At 61.4% G+C, this 16,690-nt stretch overlaps 3 protein-coding genes across 3 annotated transcripts in view; 2 read left to right on the top strand and 1 right to left on the bottom strand.

The window, feature by feature from the left end:
- Positions 1 to 3,984, top strand: part of LOC137460680 (uncharacterized) — a 24,239-nt gene extending 20,255 nt beyond the window's left edge. The window contains 5 exon segments of the mRNA XM_068170865.1: positions 656 to 806; positions 1,535 to 1,586; positions 2,544 to 2,680; positions 2,682 to 2,785; positions 3,708 to 3,984. Of these exon segments, the coding sequence (XP_068026966.1) occupies positions 656 to 806; positions 1,535 to 1,586; positions 2,544 to 2,680; positions 2,682 to 2,785; positions 3,708 to 3,969 (706 nt within the window). The 3' untranslated portion in view covers positions 3,970 to 3,984.
- Positions 3,985 to 4,468: 484 nt separating this feature from the next.
- LOC137460679 (kallikrein-14-like) lies at positions 4,469 to 7,148 on the top strand. The gene is made up of 4 exons (XM_068170864.1): positions 4,469 to 4,482; positions 5,012 to 5,054; positions 5,416 to 5,535; positions 6,904 to 7,148. Exons 1-4 carry the CDS (start codon positions 4,469 to 4,471, stop codon positions 7,054 to 7,056), a joined length of 330 nt encoding a protein of 109 aa, XP_068026965.1. The 3' UTR covers positions 7,057 to 7,148.
- A 2,801-nt stretch (positions 7,149 to 9,949) lies between these two features.
- On the bottom strand, positions 9,950 to 16,013 carry LOC137460684 (synaptophysin-like protein 1). The gene is given in 6 exon segments (XM_068170870.1): positions 9,950 to 10,183; positions 11,157 to 11,333; positions 13,533 to 13,592; positions 13,594 to 13,744; positions 14,857 to 14,972; positions 15,925 to 16,013. Coding segments are annotated over 6 exon segments (711 nt in total). The 5' UTR covers positions 15,994 to 16,013; the 3' UTR covers positions 9,950 to 10,045.
- Between the last annotated feature and the right edge of the window lie 677 nt (positions 16,014 to 16,690).

Genomic DNA, 16,690 nt, shown 5'->3' with positions numbered 1-16,690 from the left:
TATCCCATCCCACCCCATCCACCCCTTCTATCTCATCCTTCCATCCCATCCCATCTCATTCCCATCCCACCCCATCCTATTCCATCCCATCCATCCCTTCTATTCCATCCCATCCCACCCTATCCCATCCACCCCTTCTATCCCATCCCACCCCACCCTATCCCATCCCACCCCATCCACCCCTTCTATCCCATCCTTCCATCCCATCCCATCTCATTCCCATCCCACCCCATCCTACTCCATCCCATCCCATCCATCCCTTCTATTCCATCCAATCCCACCCCATCCCATCCACCCCTTCTATCCCATCCCACCCCATCCACCCCTTCTATCCCATCCTTCCATCCCATCCCACCCCATCCCTTCCCACCCCTTCTATCCCATCCCATCCCATCCCACCCCATCCTTCCTTCCCATCCTATCCCACCCACCCCTTCTATCCCATCCTTTCATCCCATCCCATCCCACCCCATCCTATCCCACCCACCCCTTCTATCCCATCCTTCCATCCCATCCCACCCCACCCATCCCAATCCCATGTTGTCCCAGTCCCATTCCCATCCCTTCCTATCCCAATCCCCTTCCCTTCCCACCCCCGCCCATCCCAATCCCATTTTCCTCCCTCCCAATCCCCCAGCCCTTAATCCCTCCGAAGCCTAAATCCCATCCCCTCCCTCCCGGCATTCCCATGGGATGAGCCCTGCCCCCTTCCCAAGCCGCCACAAAAAGCCTCCCCCCGGCCCCGCCCTGCTCCCACCCTGCCTGGCGACAGCCGCGACAGAGGCGACAGGAAGCGGCCGGGAGAGGTCGGGGGGGGGGGGGGGGGAGGGGGACGGCAGCCGGGGCGGGGGGAGAGGGGGGGAAAGGGAAAGGGAAAAGGGAGAAAGGAAAGAGGGGAAGAGGGAGGAGGAGAAGGAAGGGAAGAGGGGAGAAAGGAGGGAGGAAGGAAGGAGGAAAGGAGGAGGAGGACAAGATGGATGGGAAGAGGGGGAAAGGAGGGAGGGAGGGAGGGGAGGAAGAAGGGAAGGAGGAGGAGAAGGAAGGGAAGAGGGGGAAAGGAGGGAGGGAGGGAGGGGAGGAAGGAGGGAAGGAGGAGGAGAAGGAAGGAAATAAGGAGGACAAGGAGGAGAAGGATGGGGAGAGGGAAGGAAGGAGGATGGAGGGAGGGAAGGAGAAGGAGGAGGATGGGAGGAGGGAAGAAGGAGGGAAGGAGGGTAAGGAGGAAGAAGGAAGGATGGTGGATGGAGAGAGGGAAGGAGGAGGATGAGGAGGAAGGAAAGAGGGAAGGAAGAGGAGGAGGATGTGGGGAGGAAGGGGAGAAGGATGAGAAGAAGGAAGGAGGAAGGATGGAGGGAGGGAAGAACGGAAGCGAGGGGAAGGAGGAGGGGAAGAGGAAGGGGAAGGGGAAAGGGAAGAGGAAGGGGAAGGGGAAAGGGAAGGGGAAGGGGAAATAAAAGGGGAAGGGGAGGGGGAAGAGGAAGGGGAAGGGGAAACTCCCCCAGGTGTCCCCATTGTGCCCTTCCCATGTCCCCAGCAGGTCCCCATGGAGCTTCTGCCTATTGTGGTCCTCCTCCTGCTGGTGGCAGGTAGGGGAGGTCACACCTGGCCCCTCCTTGGGTCCCCCCAGCCATGGACAGCTCCCCATGGAGGGGACCCCTGGTGGCCTTCACCCCATGGCAGGGACCCTGGGTGGCTTTGTCCCCATAGCAGGGACCCTTGGTGACCTTAACCCCATGGAAGAGACCCTTGGTGGCTTTGTCCCCATGGAGGGGACCCCTGGATGCCTTGACCCTATGGCAGGGACCCTGGGTGGCCATGACCCCGTGGTGGGGACTCTTGGTGGCCTTGACCCCATGGTGGGGACCCTTGGTGGCTTTGTCCCCATGGAGGGGACCCTGGGTGGCCTTGGGACCCTTGGTGGCCTTGAACCCATGGAGGGGACCCCTGGATGCCTTGACCCTATGGCAGGGACCCTGGGTGGCCTTGACCCCATGGCAGGGACCCTTGGTGGCCTTGACCCCATGGTGGGGACCCCTGGATGCCTTGACCCTATGGCAGGGACCCTGGGTAGCCTTAACCCCATGGCAGGGACCCTTAGTGGCCTCGACCCCATGGTGGGGACCCTTGGTGGCTTTGTCCCCATGGAGGGGACCCTGGGTGGCCTTGGGACCCTTGGTGGCCTTGAACCCATGGAGGGGACCCCTGGATGCCTTGACCCTATGGCAGGGACCCTGGGTGGCCTTGACCCCATGGCAGGGACCCTTAGTGGCCTCGACCCCATGGTGGGGACCCTTGGTGGCTTTGTCCCCATGGAGGGGACCCTGGGTGGCCTTGGGACCCTTGGTGGCCTTGAACCCATGGAGGGGACCCTCGGTGGCCTTGGGTCCCTCGGTGCCCTTGAACCCTTGGTGGCCTTGCCCCCCATGGGCAGGGACCCTTGGTGACCTTGGGTCCCCACGGTGGCCTTGCCCCCATGGGCAGGGCCCCTGGCGGGAAGGGAAGGCTCAGCGCCGCCCCCCTAGCGGCCGCCTCTGTGCCGGCAGGAGGCGGCGGGCAAGAGGCGGCCGCCGAGGGGCGCTGCCCGCAGGGGGAGGAGGCGGTGGGGGACACCTGCGCGCCCCGGGCGCCCCCTGGCGGCGGCGAGGACGAGAGCAGAATCATCGGGGGGTACCCCTGCGCCCCCCCACTCCCAGCCCTGGCAGGTCTACATCTACAGCCCCATCCGCTGCGGGGGGACCCTGGTGGCGCCCTCCTGGGTCCTGACTGCCGCCCACTGCAACAGGAGGTGGGGGACAGCCCCGGGGGGGGCTGAGGACAGCTCCTGGGGGGGGCTGGGGACAGCTCCTGGGGGGGCTGGGGACAGCTCTTGGGGGGGAGTTGGGGACAGCTCCTGGGGGGGCTGGGGACAGCTCCTGGGGAGGGCTGGGGACAGCTCCGGGGGGGGGCTGGGGACAGCTCCCGGGGGGCAGTTGGGGACAGCTCCCGGGGGGCCTGGGGACAGCTCCCGGGGGGGGAGTTGGGGACAGCTCCCGGGGGGGCTGGGGACAGCTCCCGGGGGGCCTGGGGACAGCTCCTGGGGGGGGTTGGGGACAGCTCCGGGGGGGAGTTGGGGACAGCTCTGGGGGGAGTTGGGGACAGCTCTGGGGGGGGTTGGGGACAGCTCCGGGGGGGAGTTGGGGATAGCTCCTGGGGGGCGTTAGGGACAGCTCCTGGGGAGGGTTGGGGACAGCTCCTGGGGGGGTTGGGGACAGCTCCAGGGGGGGCTGGGGACAGCTCCCGGGGGGTTTGGGGGCAGCTCCTGGGGGGGGGGTTGGGGGCAGCTCCCGGGGGGGCGTTAGGGACAGCTCCTGGGGGGTTGGGGACAGTTCCTGGGGGGGGGTTGGGGACAGCTCCAGGGGAGGGTTGGGGACAGTTCCTGGGGGGGGCTGGGGACAGCTCCTGGTGGGGGTTGGGGACAGCTCCCGGGGGGGGTTTGGGGACAGCTCCGGGGGGACAGCCCCAACCTCTCCACCCCTCCACCCCTCCCTGCTGTGCCCCTACCCTCTCCCCTCTGGGGCTGTACTCCCTCCCTTCCTCCTTTCCCCTCCTCTCCCTCCCCCTTCCCCCTTCCCACTCCCTCTCCCCCCTCCCCTCCCCTTCTTTCTCTCCCCTCCTCCCATCCCCTCTCCCTTTCCCTCTCCCCTCTTCCCCTCTCCCTCTCCCCGCAGGAACCTGCGCCTGCGGCTCGGGGAGGGTGACCTGTCGCGGCGGGAGGGGACAGAGCAGGAGGATAGGGTGGCCCTGGCCATCCCCCACCCGGCCTTCAACTCTGCCACGCTGGACAACGACCTGATGCTGCTGAAGCTGCGGCAGCCGGCGCGCCTGGGCCCTGCCGTGCGGCCGCTGGCCCTGCCCCGCGCCTGCGCCCCCCCCGGCGCCTCCTGCCTCGTCTCCGGCTGGGGAACCACCACCACCCCCCAGGGTGAGTAAGCCTGGAGGAAGCCTGGAGCAAAAGCAGGGCCAGCCTGGAGTAAGTCTGGAGTAAAGCCAGAGCCAGCCTGGAGTAAGTCTGGAGTAAAACCAGAGTCAGCCTGCAGTACAACCACAGCCAGCCTACAGGAAGCCTGGAGTAAAACCAGAGCCAGCCTGCAGTAAGCCTGGAGTAAAGCCAGAGTCAGCCTGGAGTAAGCCTGGAGTAAAGCCAGAGCCAGCCTTCAGTAAGTCTGGAGTAAGCGTATAGTAAACCTGGAGTAAGTCTGCAGTAAAACCAGAGCCAGCCTGAAGTAAGCCTGGAGTGAACCTATAGTAAGCCTCCAGTAAAACCAGAGCCAGCCTGGAGTAAGCCTGGAGTGAACCTATAGTAAGCCTGCAGTAAAACCAGAGCCAGCCTGGAGTAAACCTATAGTAAGCCTGCAGTAAAACCAGAGCCAGCCTGGAGTAAATCTATGGTAAGCCTGCAGTAAAACCAGAGCCAGCCTGGAGTAAATCTATGGTAAGCCTGCAGTAAAACCAGAGCCAGCCTGGAGTAAACCTATAGTAAGCCTGCAGTAAAACCAGAGCCAGCCTGGAGTAAACCTATAGTAAGCCTGCAGTAAAACCAGAGCCAGCCTGGAGTAAACCTATAGTAAGCCTGCAGTAAAATCAGAGCCAGCCTGGAGTAAGCCTGGAGTAAACCTATAGTAAGCCTCCAGTAAAACCAGAGCCAGCCTGGAGTAAACCTATAGTAAGCCTCCAGTAAAACCAGAGCCAGCCTGGAGTAAACCTATAGTAAGCCTGCAGTAAAACCAGAGCCAGCCTGGAGTAAACCTATAGTAAGCCTGCAGTAAAACCAGAGCCAGCCTGGAGTAAACCTATAGTAAGCCTGCAGTAAAACCAGAGCCAGCCTAGAGTAAACCTATAGTAAGCCTGCAGTAAAACCAGAGCCAGCCTGGAGTAAACCTATAGTAAGCCTGCAGTAAAACCAGAGCCAGCCTGAAGTAAACCTATAGTAAGCCTGCAGTAAAACCAGAGCCAGCCTGGCGTAAACCTATAGTAAGCCTGCAGTAAAACCAGAGCCAGCCTGGCGTAAACCTATAGTAAGCCTGCAGTAAAACCAGAGCCAGCCTGGAGTAAACCTATAGTAAGCCTGCAGTAAAACCAGAGCCAGCCTGGAGTAAACCTATAGTAAGCCTGCAGTAAAACCAGAGCCAGCCTGGAGTAAGCCTGGAGTAAGCCTGCAGTAAAACCAGAGCCAGCCTGGAGTAAGCCTGGAGTAAGCCTATAGTAAAGCTAGAGTAAGCCTGGAGTAAATCCAGAGTAGGCCTGGAGCAGGCACAGAGCAAGCCAGGAGCAAGCCAGGCATAACCTGCGGGCAGCACCCCCAGCCCCGCCCCCGGCAGCCCCCCCGCTCACCTCCCTGCCCTCTCCCTCCCCCCGCAGTGACCCCTGCCCCGGCAGCTGCTCTGTGCCTACGTCACCATCGTGGCTCCGGCCCTCTGCCGCCGCTCCTACCCCCAGCAGCTCACTCCCAACATGCTCTGCGCGGGGGTCCCCAACCAGCGCATCGACGCCTGCCAGGTACCCCCCCAGCCCCTCCCTCCTGTGGCTCTCCAGCCCCACCTGGCCTCCACCTCCTCCCCAGCTCACCCTCGGTCTCCCTCCAGCCCCACGCGGCCTCCACCTCCTTCTCCCCCCCGTGTCCTCTCCTCTTCCTCCTCCTCTGTACTCTCCTCCCATCTCCTCTCCTCGTCTTCTCCTTCCCCCCCATGTCCACTCCTCTTCCTCCAACCTCTCCTCCCCCCACGTCCTCTCCCCATCCTCTCCTCTTCCCCCATCCTCCTCCCCCCCAACATCCTCTTCCTCCGTCCTCTCCCATGTCCTCTCCTCCTCAATATCCTCTCCTCCTCCGTCCTCTCCTCCCATGTCCTCTCCTCCCCATACCATCTCCTCCTTCCCCCAACATCCTCTCCTCCTCCCATGTCCTCTCCTCTCCCCTACCCTCCTCCCATGTCCTCTCTGTCCTCTCCTCCTCCCCTACCCCTCTCCTCCTGTCCTCTCCTCTCCCCTATCCTCTCCTCTCCCCTATCCTCTCCTCCTCACTGTCCTCTCCTCTCCCCTACCCTCCTCCCATGTCCTCTCTGTCCTCTCCTCCTCCCCTACCCTCTCCTTCTGTCCTCTCCTCTCCCCTATCCTCTCCTCTCCCCTATCCTCTCCTCCTCACTGTCCTCTCCCCCTCCCATGTCCTCTCCCCATCCTCCTCTCCCCATGTCATCTCCTCCCCAACGTCCTCTCCTCCCATGTCCTCTCCTCCTCCCCCATTCTCCTCTCCCCGTGTCCTCTCCTCCCTCTCCTCCGTCCTCTCCTCCCATGTCCTCTCCCCATCCTCTCCTCTTCCCCCATCCTCCTCCCCCCCAAATCCTCTCCTTCTCCCATGCCCTCCTCTCCCCTACCCTCTCCTCCCACGTCCTCTCCTATGTCCTCTCCTCTCCCACTCTCCTCCTCCCCTACCCTCTCCTCCTGCCTTCTCCTCTCCCCTATCCTCTCCTCTCCCCATGTCCTCTCCTCCTCACTGTCCTCTCCCCCTCCCATGTGTTCTCCCCATCCTCCTCCCCCCATGTAATCTCCTCCCCAATGTCATCTCCTCCCATGTCTTCCCTGTCCTCTCCTCCTCCCCGTGTCCTCTCCTCCCTCTCCTCCGTCCTCTCCTCCCATGTCTTCTCCTCCAACATCCTCTCCTCCCCCCATCCTCTCCCCATCCTCTCCTCTTCCCCCATCCTCTTCCCCCCCCAACATCCTCTCCTCCCATGTCATCTCCTCTCCCATCTCCTCTCTTCCTCCCCAACATCCTCTCCTTCCCGCATGTCCTCTCCCCATCCTCTCTTCTTCCCCCTTCCTCCTCCCCCCAACATCCTCTCCTCCTCCAATGTCCTCTCCTCCTCCTGCCAGGGAGACTCTGGAGGGCCTCTGTCCTGCAATGGGACCCTGCAGGGCATTGTCTCCTGGGGTCTGCAGACCTGTGCCCTCCCAGGCCACCCCGGGGTCTACACCAAGGTCTGCAACTACGTGGACTGGATCCTCAACACCATCAGGAACAACTGAGGAGCTCCAGGGGAGCCCAGCCGAGGCCCCCCAGAAGCTGGGGAGAAGGCTGAGCAGGGACACCAAGGAGGAGATGCAGAGCCGGGGCAGGGAGGGAGGGAGAGGGGGGGAAGGGGAGGCTGAGAGGTGGAGGCCAGGAGGAGAGCAGCTAGGAGGAGGTTGGACATGGGGAGGGGGGAAGAGTGGAGCTGGATCACCACGGAGCTCAGACCTGGGCCACCATGGAGCTAGGCCACCATGGAGCTTAGACCTGGGCCACCTTGGATCTAGGTCACCATGGAGCTCGGATCTAGGCCACGTTGGATCTAGGCCACCACAGAGCTCAGATCTGGGCCATGTTGGATCTAGGCCATCATGGAGCTCAGACCTGGGCCACCATGGAGCTAGGTCACTATGGAGCTCAGACCTAGGCCATGTTGGATCTAGGCCACCATGGAGCTCAGATCTGGGCCACTTTGGATCTAGGCCACCATAGAGCTCAGATCTGGACCAGCATGGACCTAGGTCACCATGGAGCTCAGATCTGGGCCACCTTGGATCTGGACCAGCATGGACCTAGGTCACCATGGAGCTCAGACCTGGGCCACCATGGATCTAGGTCACCATGGAGCTCAGATCTTGGCCACCATGAGCTGGGATCTTGGTTACCATAGAGCTCAGATCTGGACTTCCATGGAGCTGGGTCACCATGGAGCTCAGATCCAGACCACCATGGAACTAGGCCACCATGAAGCTGGGATCTGGACCATCTTGGATCTAGGCCACCATGGAGCTCAGATCTGGGCCACCATGGAGCTGTGAGCTAGGTCACCATGGAACTTGGATCTAGCTCACCATGGAGGTCAGATCTGGACCACCATGTAGCTAGGTCACCATGGAGCTGGGATCTGGGCCACCTTGGATCTAGGCCACCAGAGCTCAGATCTGGGCCATCTTGTTTCTAGGTCACCATGGAGCTCAGATCTGGGCCACCTTGGAGCTAGGTCACCATGGAGCTCAGATCTGGACCATCTTGGATCTAGGCCACCAAAGAGCTCAGATCTGGGTCACCTTAGATCTAGGCCACCATGGAGCTCAGATCTGGGCCATCTTGGAGCTAGGCCACCAAGGAGCTTAGATCTGGACCATCTTGGATCTAGGCCACCATGGAGCTCAGATGTGGGTCAGCTTAGATCTAGGCCACCATGGAGCTCAGATGTGGGCCATCTTGGAGCCTAGGCCATCATGGAGCTCAGATCTGGGCCACCTTGGAGCTAGGCCACCATGGAGCTTAGATCTGGGCCACCTTGGATCTAGGTCACCATGGAGCTCAGATGTGGGCCACCTTGGATCTAGGCCACCATGGAGCTTAGATCTGGACCAGCATGGACCTAGGCCACCATGGAGCTCAGATCTGGACCATCTTGGATCTAGGCCACTATAGAGCTCAGATGTGGGCCACCTTGGATCTAGGCCACCATGGAGCTCAGATGTGGGCCACCTTGGATCTAGGCCACCATGGAGCTCAGATGTGGACCAGCTTGGATCTAGGCCACCATGGAGCTCAGATGTGGGCCACCTTGGATCTAGGCCACCATGGAGCTCAGATCTGGTACCCCCCAGAAACCCTGGAGAAGATCCAAGGAGGAGGCCACAGCCATGGGGTGGGGGAAGGGGACATCAAATGTGGGGGAGGGGGAGGGGAAGGGGGGGGAAGGAGAAGCAATAAATGAGAAGTAAACCCAAGCTGGTCTCCAACATCTCCACCCCACCCCAGGACCTCCTGGTGGTGGGACCCCAACCCCTCCCAGATATGGAGCCTTGAGGTTCTCCAAGAATCTCTTTATTGAGGCAGTGGAAGGAGGAGGAGGAGAAGGAGGAAGAGGAAGAGAAAGAGGAGGACCCAAGAGGTGGCCATGGCCATGGAGGTGACCCAAGGGGAGGTTCCATCAAGCTTGGGCCACCAAGGAGTGGTAGTGAGAAGTAAGAGTGGTGGAGACCATGCCAGGTCCTTCAAAGAGGGGGAGGAGAAGGCAGAGGAGGAGGAGAAGTAGGTGGAAGAGGAGGAGGAGGAGGTGAAAGAGGAGCAGGTGGAAGAAGAGAAGAAGGAGGTGGAAGGGGAGAAGGAGGAGGTGGAAGAGGAGAAGGAGGTGGAGGAGGAGAAGGAGGTGGAGGAGGAGAAGGAGGTGGAGGAGGAGAAGGAGGTGGAGGAGGAGAAGGAGGTGGAGGAGGAGAAGGAGGTGGAGGAGGAGAAGGAGGTGGAGGAGGAGAAGGAGGTGGAGGAGGAGAAGGAGGTGGAGGAGGAGGACCTGGCTGAGTCCTCCCCCCCATGGGTGGAACCCTGAGAAGATGGAAGAGGAGGACCCCAGGTAGGACCAATCCAGGTTCTGCCTCAAGGTGGCCACCAGAAGGTCAACTAGAAGAGGTCCATGGCCAAAAGTTGACCATCAAGAGATCCTTCAGCGACTCAAGGAGGACCAAGCCCTTGAGGTCACCTCAGGACCATGGAAGGTCAACCAAGGTCTCCACCAAGCCCTTGAGGTCACCTCAGGACCATGGAAGGTCAACCAAGGTCTCCACCAAGCCCTTGAGGTCACCTCAGGATCATGGAAGGTCAACCAAGGTCTCCACCAACCCAACCCAACCGAAGCCCACCCTGAAGACCTCCATCCCAGAAGGTCCAGGAGGACCTCCAGCCCCTCCTGCCCCACCCTGCTGACCTCCCCTCCAGGACAGGTCCCACCAGGGCCAGCTTCACCTCGGTGGTGACCATCACGAGGTCCTTGAGGACCTTCCCCTCCACAAGCCCCCACCCACCCAGCCCCTCCCAACCAATCAGAGCAGCCCAAACCCCCACCCCACCCTCCACCCAACCCCAACCTTTGGTGGCATCTCCTTGGCCAACCTTAGGCTGGTGGAAGGTTGGCAGGAGAAGACCTCAGCACAGGAGCCGAAACCAAGCTCCAGCTAGCTCCCGATTGGCTGGCAGGCAGCCAATGGGGGGAGGAGCTTAGATAGAGGCGGGAGCTGAGTGGCCAATGGTGGAGGAGGAGGTGGTGGAGGTGGTGGAGGGGTGGTGGAAGTTGGTCTCCTTGTAGACAAACCAGGAGCTGCCCAACCACAGCAGGAGGTTGAGGAAGCCAAAGATCTGTGGAAGAGGTTAGGAGAAGGTCCAAGGTCAGCTGCAGGATGCTCCTCAGAGTGGCCCCAAAACCCCCTGAGATGCCACCAAGAGGCTCCTCAAGAGGTTCCTCAAGAGGTCCCTCAAGAGGCTCCTCAGGAGGTTCAAGAGGTCCCTCAAGAGGTTCCTCAAGAAGTCCTCAAGAGGTTCTCAAGAGGTTCCTCAAAAGGTTCCTCAAGAGGTTCCTCAAGAGGTTCTCAAGAGGTTCCTCAAGAGGTCCCCCAGGAGGTTCCTCAAGAGGTCCCCAGGAGGTTCCTCAGGAGCTTCCTCAAGAGGTCCTCAAGAGATCCCTCAAGAGGTCCCCAAGAGGCTCTTCAAGAGGTCCTCAAGAGGCTCCTCAGGAGCTTCCTCAAGAGATTCCTCAAGAGGTTCTTCAAGAGGGTCTCAAGAGGTCCCTCAAGAGGTTCCTCAAGACATTCTCAGGAGGTTCCTCAAGAGGTCCTCAAGAGGTCCCTCAAGAGTTCCCCAATAGGTTCCTCAGGAGGTCCTCAAGAAATTCCTTAAGAGGTCCTCAAGAGATTCCTCAGGAGCTTCCTCAAGAGGTTCCTCAAGACATTCTCAGGAGGTTCCTCAAGAGGTTCCTCAAGAGGTTCCTCAAGAGATCTCTCAAGAGGTCCTCACAAGCTTCCCCAAGAGGTTCCTCAAGAGGTCCTCAAGAGGTTCCTCAAGAGGCTCTGAAGAGGTTCCTCAAGAGGTTCCTAAGAGGTCCTCAAGAGATTCCTCAAGAGGTCCCCAAGAGGCTCCTCAAGAGGTCCCCAAGAGGTTCCTCAAGAGGTTCCTCAGGAGCTTCCTCAAGAGGCTTCTCAAGAGGTTCCTCAAGAGGTTCCTCAAGAGGTTCCTCAAGAGGTTCCTCAAGAGGTTCCTCAAGAGGTCCTCAAGGAGGTTCCTCCAGCCCAGGCCCTGCCTCAGTTTCCCTCCCCCCCAGGAGCTGTGGCCTCACCACGGAGACGTTGAGGGAGCCCAGGGAGGTGACCCCCAGGTGGTAGCAGCTGACCAATGGGGGGTTGCAGTTGGGCACAGGAGAAGCTGTGGAGGTCTTCACGTCCGAGAGGGCCTTGGCCCAGGCCGAGGAGCTCAGCAGCCACAGGAAGGAGAAGGTCACCGTGGCCACAAAGTCCTGCAGGGGGCACAGCACAGGGGGCATGGAGCCAGGAGGACCTCCAAGGGGAGAAGGGACAACCAGGCTGGGGGAGGAGGAGGACCTCAGAGGGCCCTGGAGGTCATCAGGGTGGACACCAAGGTTGGGGGAGGTGGAGCAGAACCTCAGAGGTCCTTGGAGGTCATCAGGGTGGACACCAAGGTTGGGGGAGGTGGAGCAGAACCTCAGAGGTCCTTGGAGGTCGTCAGGATGGACACCAAGGTTGGGGAAGGTGGAGGAGGACCTCAGAGGTCCTTGGAGGTCCACCCTGGTGGACACCTCAAGCCCTGGAGACCTTCAGGAGGAGCTCCAAGAGTTGGGTGGGGCTGGAGAGGACCACACTTACCCCAGGGCCTCCTGTCCATGGCAGCAGAAGGAGAGAAGGGCAGGAGAAAGTTATTGGAACCCTCCCCAGAGGTCCACTCCAGACCCGAACCCTCCCACCACGGGGTCCTCAACCCCAGCATGGAGGAGACCAAGGAGAAAGGGAAGGAGGAGACCAAGGAGAAAGGGAAGGAGGAGACCAAGGAGAAAGGGAAGGAGAAGTCCAAGAGGGACAGAGGAGACCATGGTGAGATGGAGGATCCTGACCAAGGAGAAATGGATGGAGAAGACCAAAGAGGGAGAGAGGGATGAGATCAAGAAGAGAGGGAGGGAGGAGACTAAGATGGATGGAGAAGACCAAGATGGACAGAGATGACCAAGGAGGGAGGGATGTGACCACGGAGAGAGGGAGGGAGGAAGGACACCAAGGAGGGAGGAAGAAGACCAAGATGGACAGACAGGATGAAGTTAGATGGGAGAGACCAACATAGATGGAGAAGAACAAAGAGGGAGGAAGGAGACCAAGGAGAAATGGAAGAGACTAAGGAAGGAGAGAGGAGAGCAAGGAAGGAAAGAGGGAAGAGAGAAAGGAGAGAAAGAGAAAAGAGAACAAAGAGGGAGACAGGGAGGGAGAATAGCAAGGAGGGAGAGGGAAACAGGAGATTAAGGAAGGAAAGAGGGAGCAGAGCAGGGAGGGAGGGAGAGAGCAAGGAGGGAGAGAAGAGAGGAAAGAGGGAGGGAGGAAGGAGAGAAAGGAGGGAGGGAGGAAGGAGAGAAAGGAGGGAGGAAGAGAGGAGAGCAAGGCAGGAAAGAGGGAGGAGAGCAAGGAGGGAGAGGGGGAGGAGAGCAAGGAGGGAGGAAGAGAGGAGAGCAAGGAGGGAGGAAGGGAGGAGAGCAAGGAGGGAGGAAGGGAGGAGAGCAAGGAGGGAGAGAGGGAGGAGAGCAAGGAGGGAGAGAGGGAGGAGAGCAAGGAGGGAGGGAGAGGAAGGAAGGGAGGGGAGGAGATCAAGGATGAAAGGAGGGGAGGGAGGAGAGGAAGGAGGGAGGAGAGGAAGGAGGGAGGAGAGGAAGGAGGGAGGAGAGCAAGGAGGGAGGAGAGCAAGGAGGGAGGAGAGCAAGGAGGGAGGAGAGCAAGGAGGGAGGAGAGCAAGGAGGGAGGAGAGCAAGGAGGGAGGAGAGCAAGGAGGGAGGAGAGCAAGGAGGGAGGAGAGGAAGGGAGAAGAACAAAAAGAGAGTGAGGAGAACAAGGAGGGAGAGAGAGAGGAGAGCAAGCAGGGAGAGAGGCAGGAGAGCAAGGACGGAAAGAGAGAGGAGATCGACGAGAAAAAGAGGGAGGAGAGCAAGGAGGGAGGCAGGAGAGCAGAGCAAGGAGGAAGGGAGGGAGGAGAGCAAGGAGCAAGGGAGGGAGAAAAACAAGGAGAGAGAGAGGGAGGAGAGCAAGAAGGGAGAGAGAGGGAGGAGAGCAAGAAGGGAGAGAGAGGGAGGAGAGCAAGAAGGGAGAGAGAAGAGGAAGAAAGGGAGGAAAGAAAGAAAGGAAAAAGAAAGGGAGAAGAGCAAGGAGGGAGGAAGGAGAGAAAGGGAGAGAGGGAGGAGAGGAAGAAGGGAGGGAGAGAAAGGAGAGCAAGAAGGGAGACAGAAGAGAAAGAAAGGGAGGAAAGAAAGAAAGGAAAAAGCAAGGAAGAAGAGCAAGGAGGGAGGAAGGAGAGAAAGGGAGAGAGGGAGGAGAAGAAGAAGGGAGGGAGAGGAAGGAGGAAGGGAGGGTAGGAAAGAGGGAGGAAGGGAGGGTAGGGAGGAAGGAAGGGTAGGAAGGAGGGGGGGGAGGGGAGGGCAGGAAGGAGGGGGAGAGAGGCTCACCAGCAGCGGCAGGCGGGCGGCGGGGCCGCGGTAGAGCTGCAGCAGGCTGAGGTAGGTGGCCCAGGGCCAGCAGGCTGTAGAGGAAGCAGAGCACAGCCACGGCCACGAAGAACTGCGCCGCCCCCGAGAAGTCTCCCACCAGGTGAACCTCCTCTGCCCACGTCCCGTTGCACAGCCCCCGCAGGCTGGGGCTGAACACCGCCTGGTTCAACCTGCAGCCACACACCAGGCCACCTCAGGCACCCCTCCTCCAGGAGCTCCCCAGGGACCCCTCCTCCAGGGACCCCTCCTCCAGGGGCCCCTCCTCCAGGGGCGCCTCAGGGACCCCTCCTCAGGGACCCCTCCTCCAGGGACCCCTCCTCCAGGGACACCTCCTCCAGGGACCCTTCCTCCAGGGACCCCTCCTCCAGGGACACCTCCTCCAGGGACCCCTCCTCCAGGGACCCCTCCTCCAGGGACACCTCCTCCAGGGACCCCTCCTCCAGGGACACCTCCTCCAGGGACCCTTCCTCCAGGGGGCACCTCCTCCAGGGGCACCTCCAGGGCCTCCTCTGGTGGCCTCCAAAAGCCTCCTGCAGGGGAGGTCTGCTGGAGCTCCACACCTGTGGCTGAAGGACCTTCTTGGTCCTTCTTGGACCACCCTGGAGCTTCTTGGACCTTCAACCACCTCCCAACCTCCCCCTCAGCCACAGCTGACAGATCTTCTTGGACCACCTTGAGGCTCCTCAACCCTCCTTGGACCTTCTGGATCCTCCTTGGCTCTTCCCCAACCCTCCTTGGACCTTCTGGATCCTCCCTGGACCTCCTGGACTCTCCTCAGGCCTCCTTAGACCTTCTTGAACTTTCTGGATCCTCTTTAGACCTCCTTGAACCTCCTCAATCCTCCTTGGACCTCCTCAATCCTCCTTGGATCTCCTTAGACCTTCTTGGACCTTCTGAATTCTTGTTGGACCTCTCTGGACCTCCTTAGACCTCCTGAAGCCACCTTGGACCTCCTGGACCCTCCTCAGGCCTCCTGGGACCTCCTGGATCCTCCTCAGACCTCCTTGCACCTCCTGGATCCTCCTCAGGCCTCCTTGGACCTCCTGGACCCTCCTCAGGCCTCCTTGCACCTCCTGGACCCTCCTCAGACCTCCTTGCACCTCCTGGACCCTCCTCAGACCTCCTTGCATCTCCTGGACCCTCCTCAGACCCTCCTGGGTCCTCCCCAGGCCTTCTCCCCCGCCCCCAGCCTCTCCGCAGCCAATCGCATCCCACCCCTCCCTCCCCAGCCAATCGGCTGGCCCCCGGGGGCGTCCCGCGGGCCAATCAGGAGGCAGCTCACCGGAAGGGGTAGGAGAAGGAGGCTGAGACGGAGTGGTTGGAGCCCAGGCAGGAGAGGAGGACCCGGACGGAGCCCCCGAAGCCTCCGCAGGTGGCGAAGCAGAAGATGGAGAAGAACTGAGGGGGGAGGGGGCACAGGAACCGGGTTGGGGACACAGGAGCCGGGGGGGAGGGGGGGGGGCAGGAGTGGAAACGGACCCCCAGAACCAGTTTGGGGTACACCTGCCCCCAGTAACCCCTCCCACTCCCTTCCTGCTCCCCTTCCCACCCTCCGCAGCGCCTCCCAGTGCTTCCCCAGTGGTTCACAGTCCCACTCCAGTCCCACTCCAGTCCCACTCCAGTCCCTCCCAGTGCTTCCCAGTGGTTCACAGTCCCACTCCAGTTCCACTCCAGTCCCTCCCAGTCCCACTCCAGTCCCTCCCAGTGCCTCCCAGTCCCCTCCCAGTCCCACTCCAGTCCCACTCCAGTCCCACTCCAGTCCCTCCCAGTGCTTCCCAGTCCCACCCAGTGCCTCCCAGTCCCTCCCAGTGCCACTCCACTCCCTCCCAGTGGTTCCCAGTCCCACTGCAGTCCCTCCCAGTACTTCCCAGTCCCTCCCAGTCCCACTCCAGTCCCTCCCAGTGGTTCCCAGTCCCTCCCAGTCCCACTCCAGTCCCTCCCAGTCCCACTCCAGTCCCACTCCAGTCCCACTCCAGTCCCTCCCAGTCCCACTCCAGTCCCTCCCAGTGGTTCCCAGTCCCACTCCAGTCCCTCCCAGTCCCACTCCAGTCCCTCCCAGTGCTTCCCAGTCCCACCCAGTGCCTCCCAGTCCCTCCCAGTGCCACTCCACTCCCTCCCAGTGGTTCCCAGTCCCACTGCAGTCCCTCCCAGTACTTCCCAGTCCCTCCCAGTCCCTCCCAGTCCCACTCCAGTCCCTCCCAGTGGTTCCCAGTCCCACCCAGTCCCTCCCAGCCCCCTTTCCTGCTCCTCCTCCCACCCTTCGCAGTCCCTCTCCCGTCCCTGCCCGCCACCCCTCCCTGCCTCCCCAGCCCCTCCCGGTGCCTCCAGGCCCTCTCCCGGTGCCTCTCACCCACTGCAGGGCCCGCACCAGCCCCAGGGGCTCCCGCAGGGGGGCCAGGTCCAGCCTCGGCGCCACCATCTTGCCCCGGATCCGCACTGGAAGTGACGTCCCGCGGGCACGCGGCGCGCGCGGCGTCATTTGCATAGGTCGCCGCTATTGGCTGCCGGCTCGTTCGCGCGGCCGGGCCGGGCCGGGCTCGCCCCGCCCCGCGCCTCATTTGCGTTTCGGGCGCGCCGCCGGCGCCTCTGGCGCCGGGGGCCCTGCCCCCCGCGGCCGGCTCGTTTGCATAGGACGCTCATTAGCGGCGCCGCGCTCGTTTGCACAGCCAGCCCCGCCCGCTGGCGCGCCCCCGGGGGCCTGCCCCCACCCCCTCCGTTCCCCTGCATAACTCACGCACCGCGCACGCGTTCATTTGCATAACGAGGGATTCGCCAGCCGCTGGCCATTGGCATATTAAGCGCCGCCCCCCTCGTTTGCGCCGGGGCTCGTTAGCGCCATTGGCTCACTCGCAGGAGGAGCAGTCTCTTCCAGTCCCTCCCCATCCCCTCCCAGTCCCTCCCCATCCCCTTCCAGTCCTTCCCAATCCCTCCCCATCCCCTCCCAATCCTTCCCCATCCCCTCCCAGTCCCTCCCCATCCCCTTCCAGTCCTTCCCAATCTTTCCCAATCCCTCCCCATCCCTTCCCAATCCTTCCCTATCCCCTCCCAATCCCTCCCCAATCCTTCCCCATCCCCCTCCTAATCCCTCCCCATCCCCTTCCAGTCCTTCCCAATCC

Source organism: Melanerpes formicivorus, unplaced genomic scaffold (assembly GCF_026170545.1).
Source record: "Melanerpes formicivorus ecotype bairdi unplaced genomic scaffold, bMelFor1.0.p_v2 SCAF_701, whole genome shotgun sequence".
In the NCBI taxonomy this organism is placed as follows: domain Eukaryota; kingdom Metazoa; phylum Chordata; class Aves; order Piciformes; family Picidae; genus Melanerpes; species Melanerpes formicivorus.
Note: the sequence above shows the minus strand (reverse complement) of the source record. Positions and strands in the feature narration are given on the sequence as shown.

Bases quoted from the DNA above. Each gene is read 5' to 3' on its own strand.
- LOC137460679 (XM_068170864.1), top strand. The intron at 5,055-5,415 runs GTAAGCCTGCAG...CTGCCCCGGCAG, and splicing joins CAGCCTGGCGTAAACCTATA to CTGCTCTGTGCCTACGTCAC. The intron at 5,536-6,903 runs GTACCCCCCCAG...TCCTCCTGCCAG, and splicing joins AGCGCATCGACGCCTGCCAG to GGAGACTCTGGAGGGCCTCT.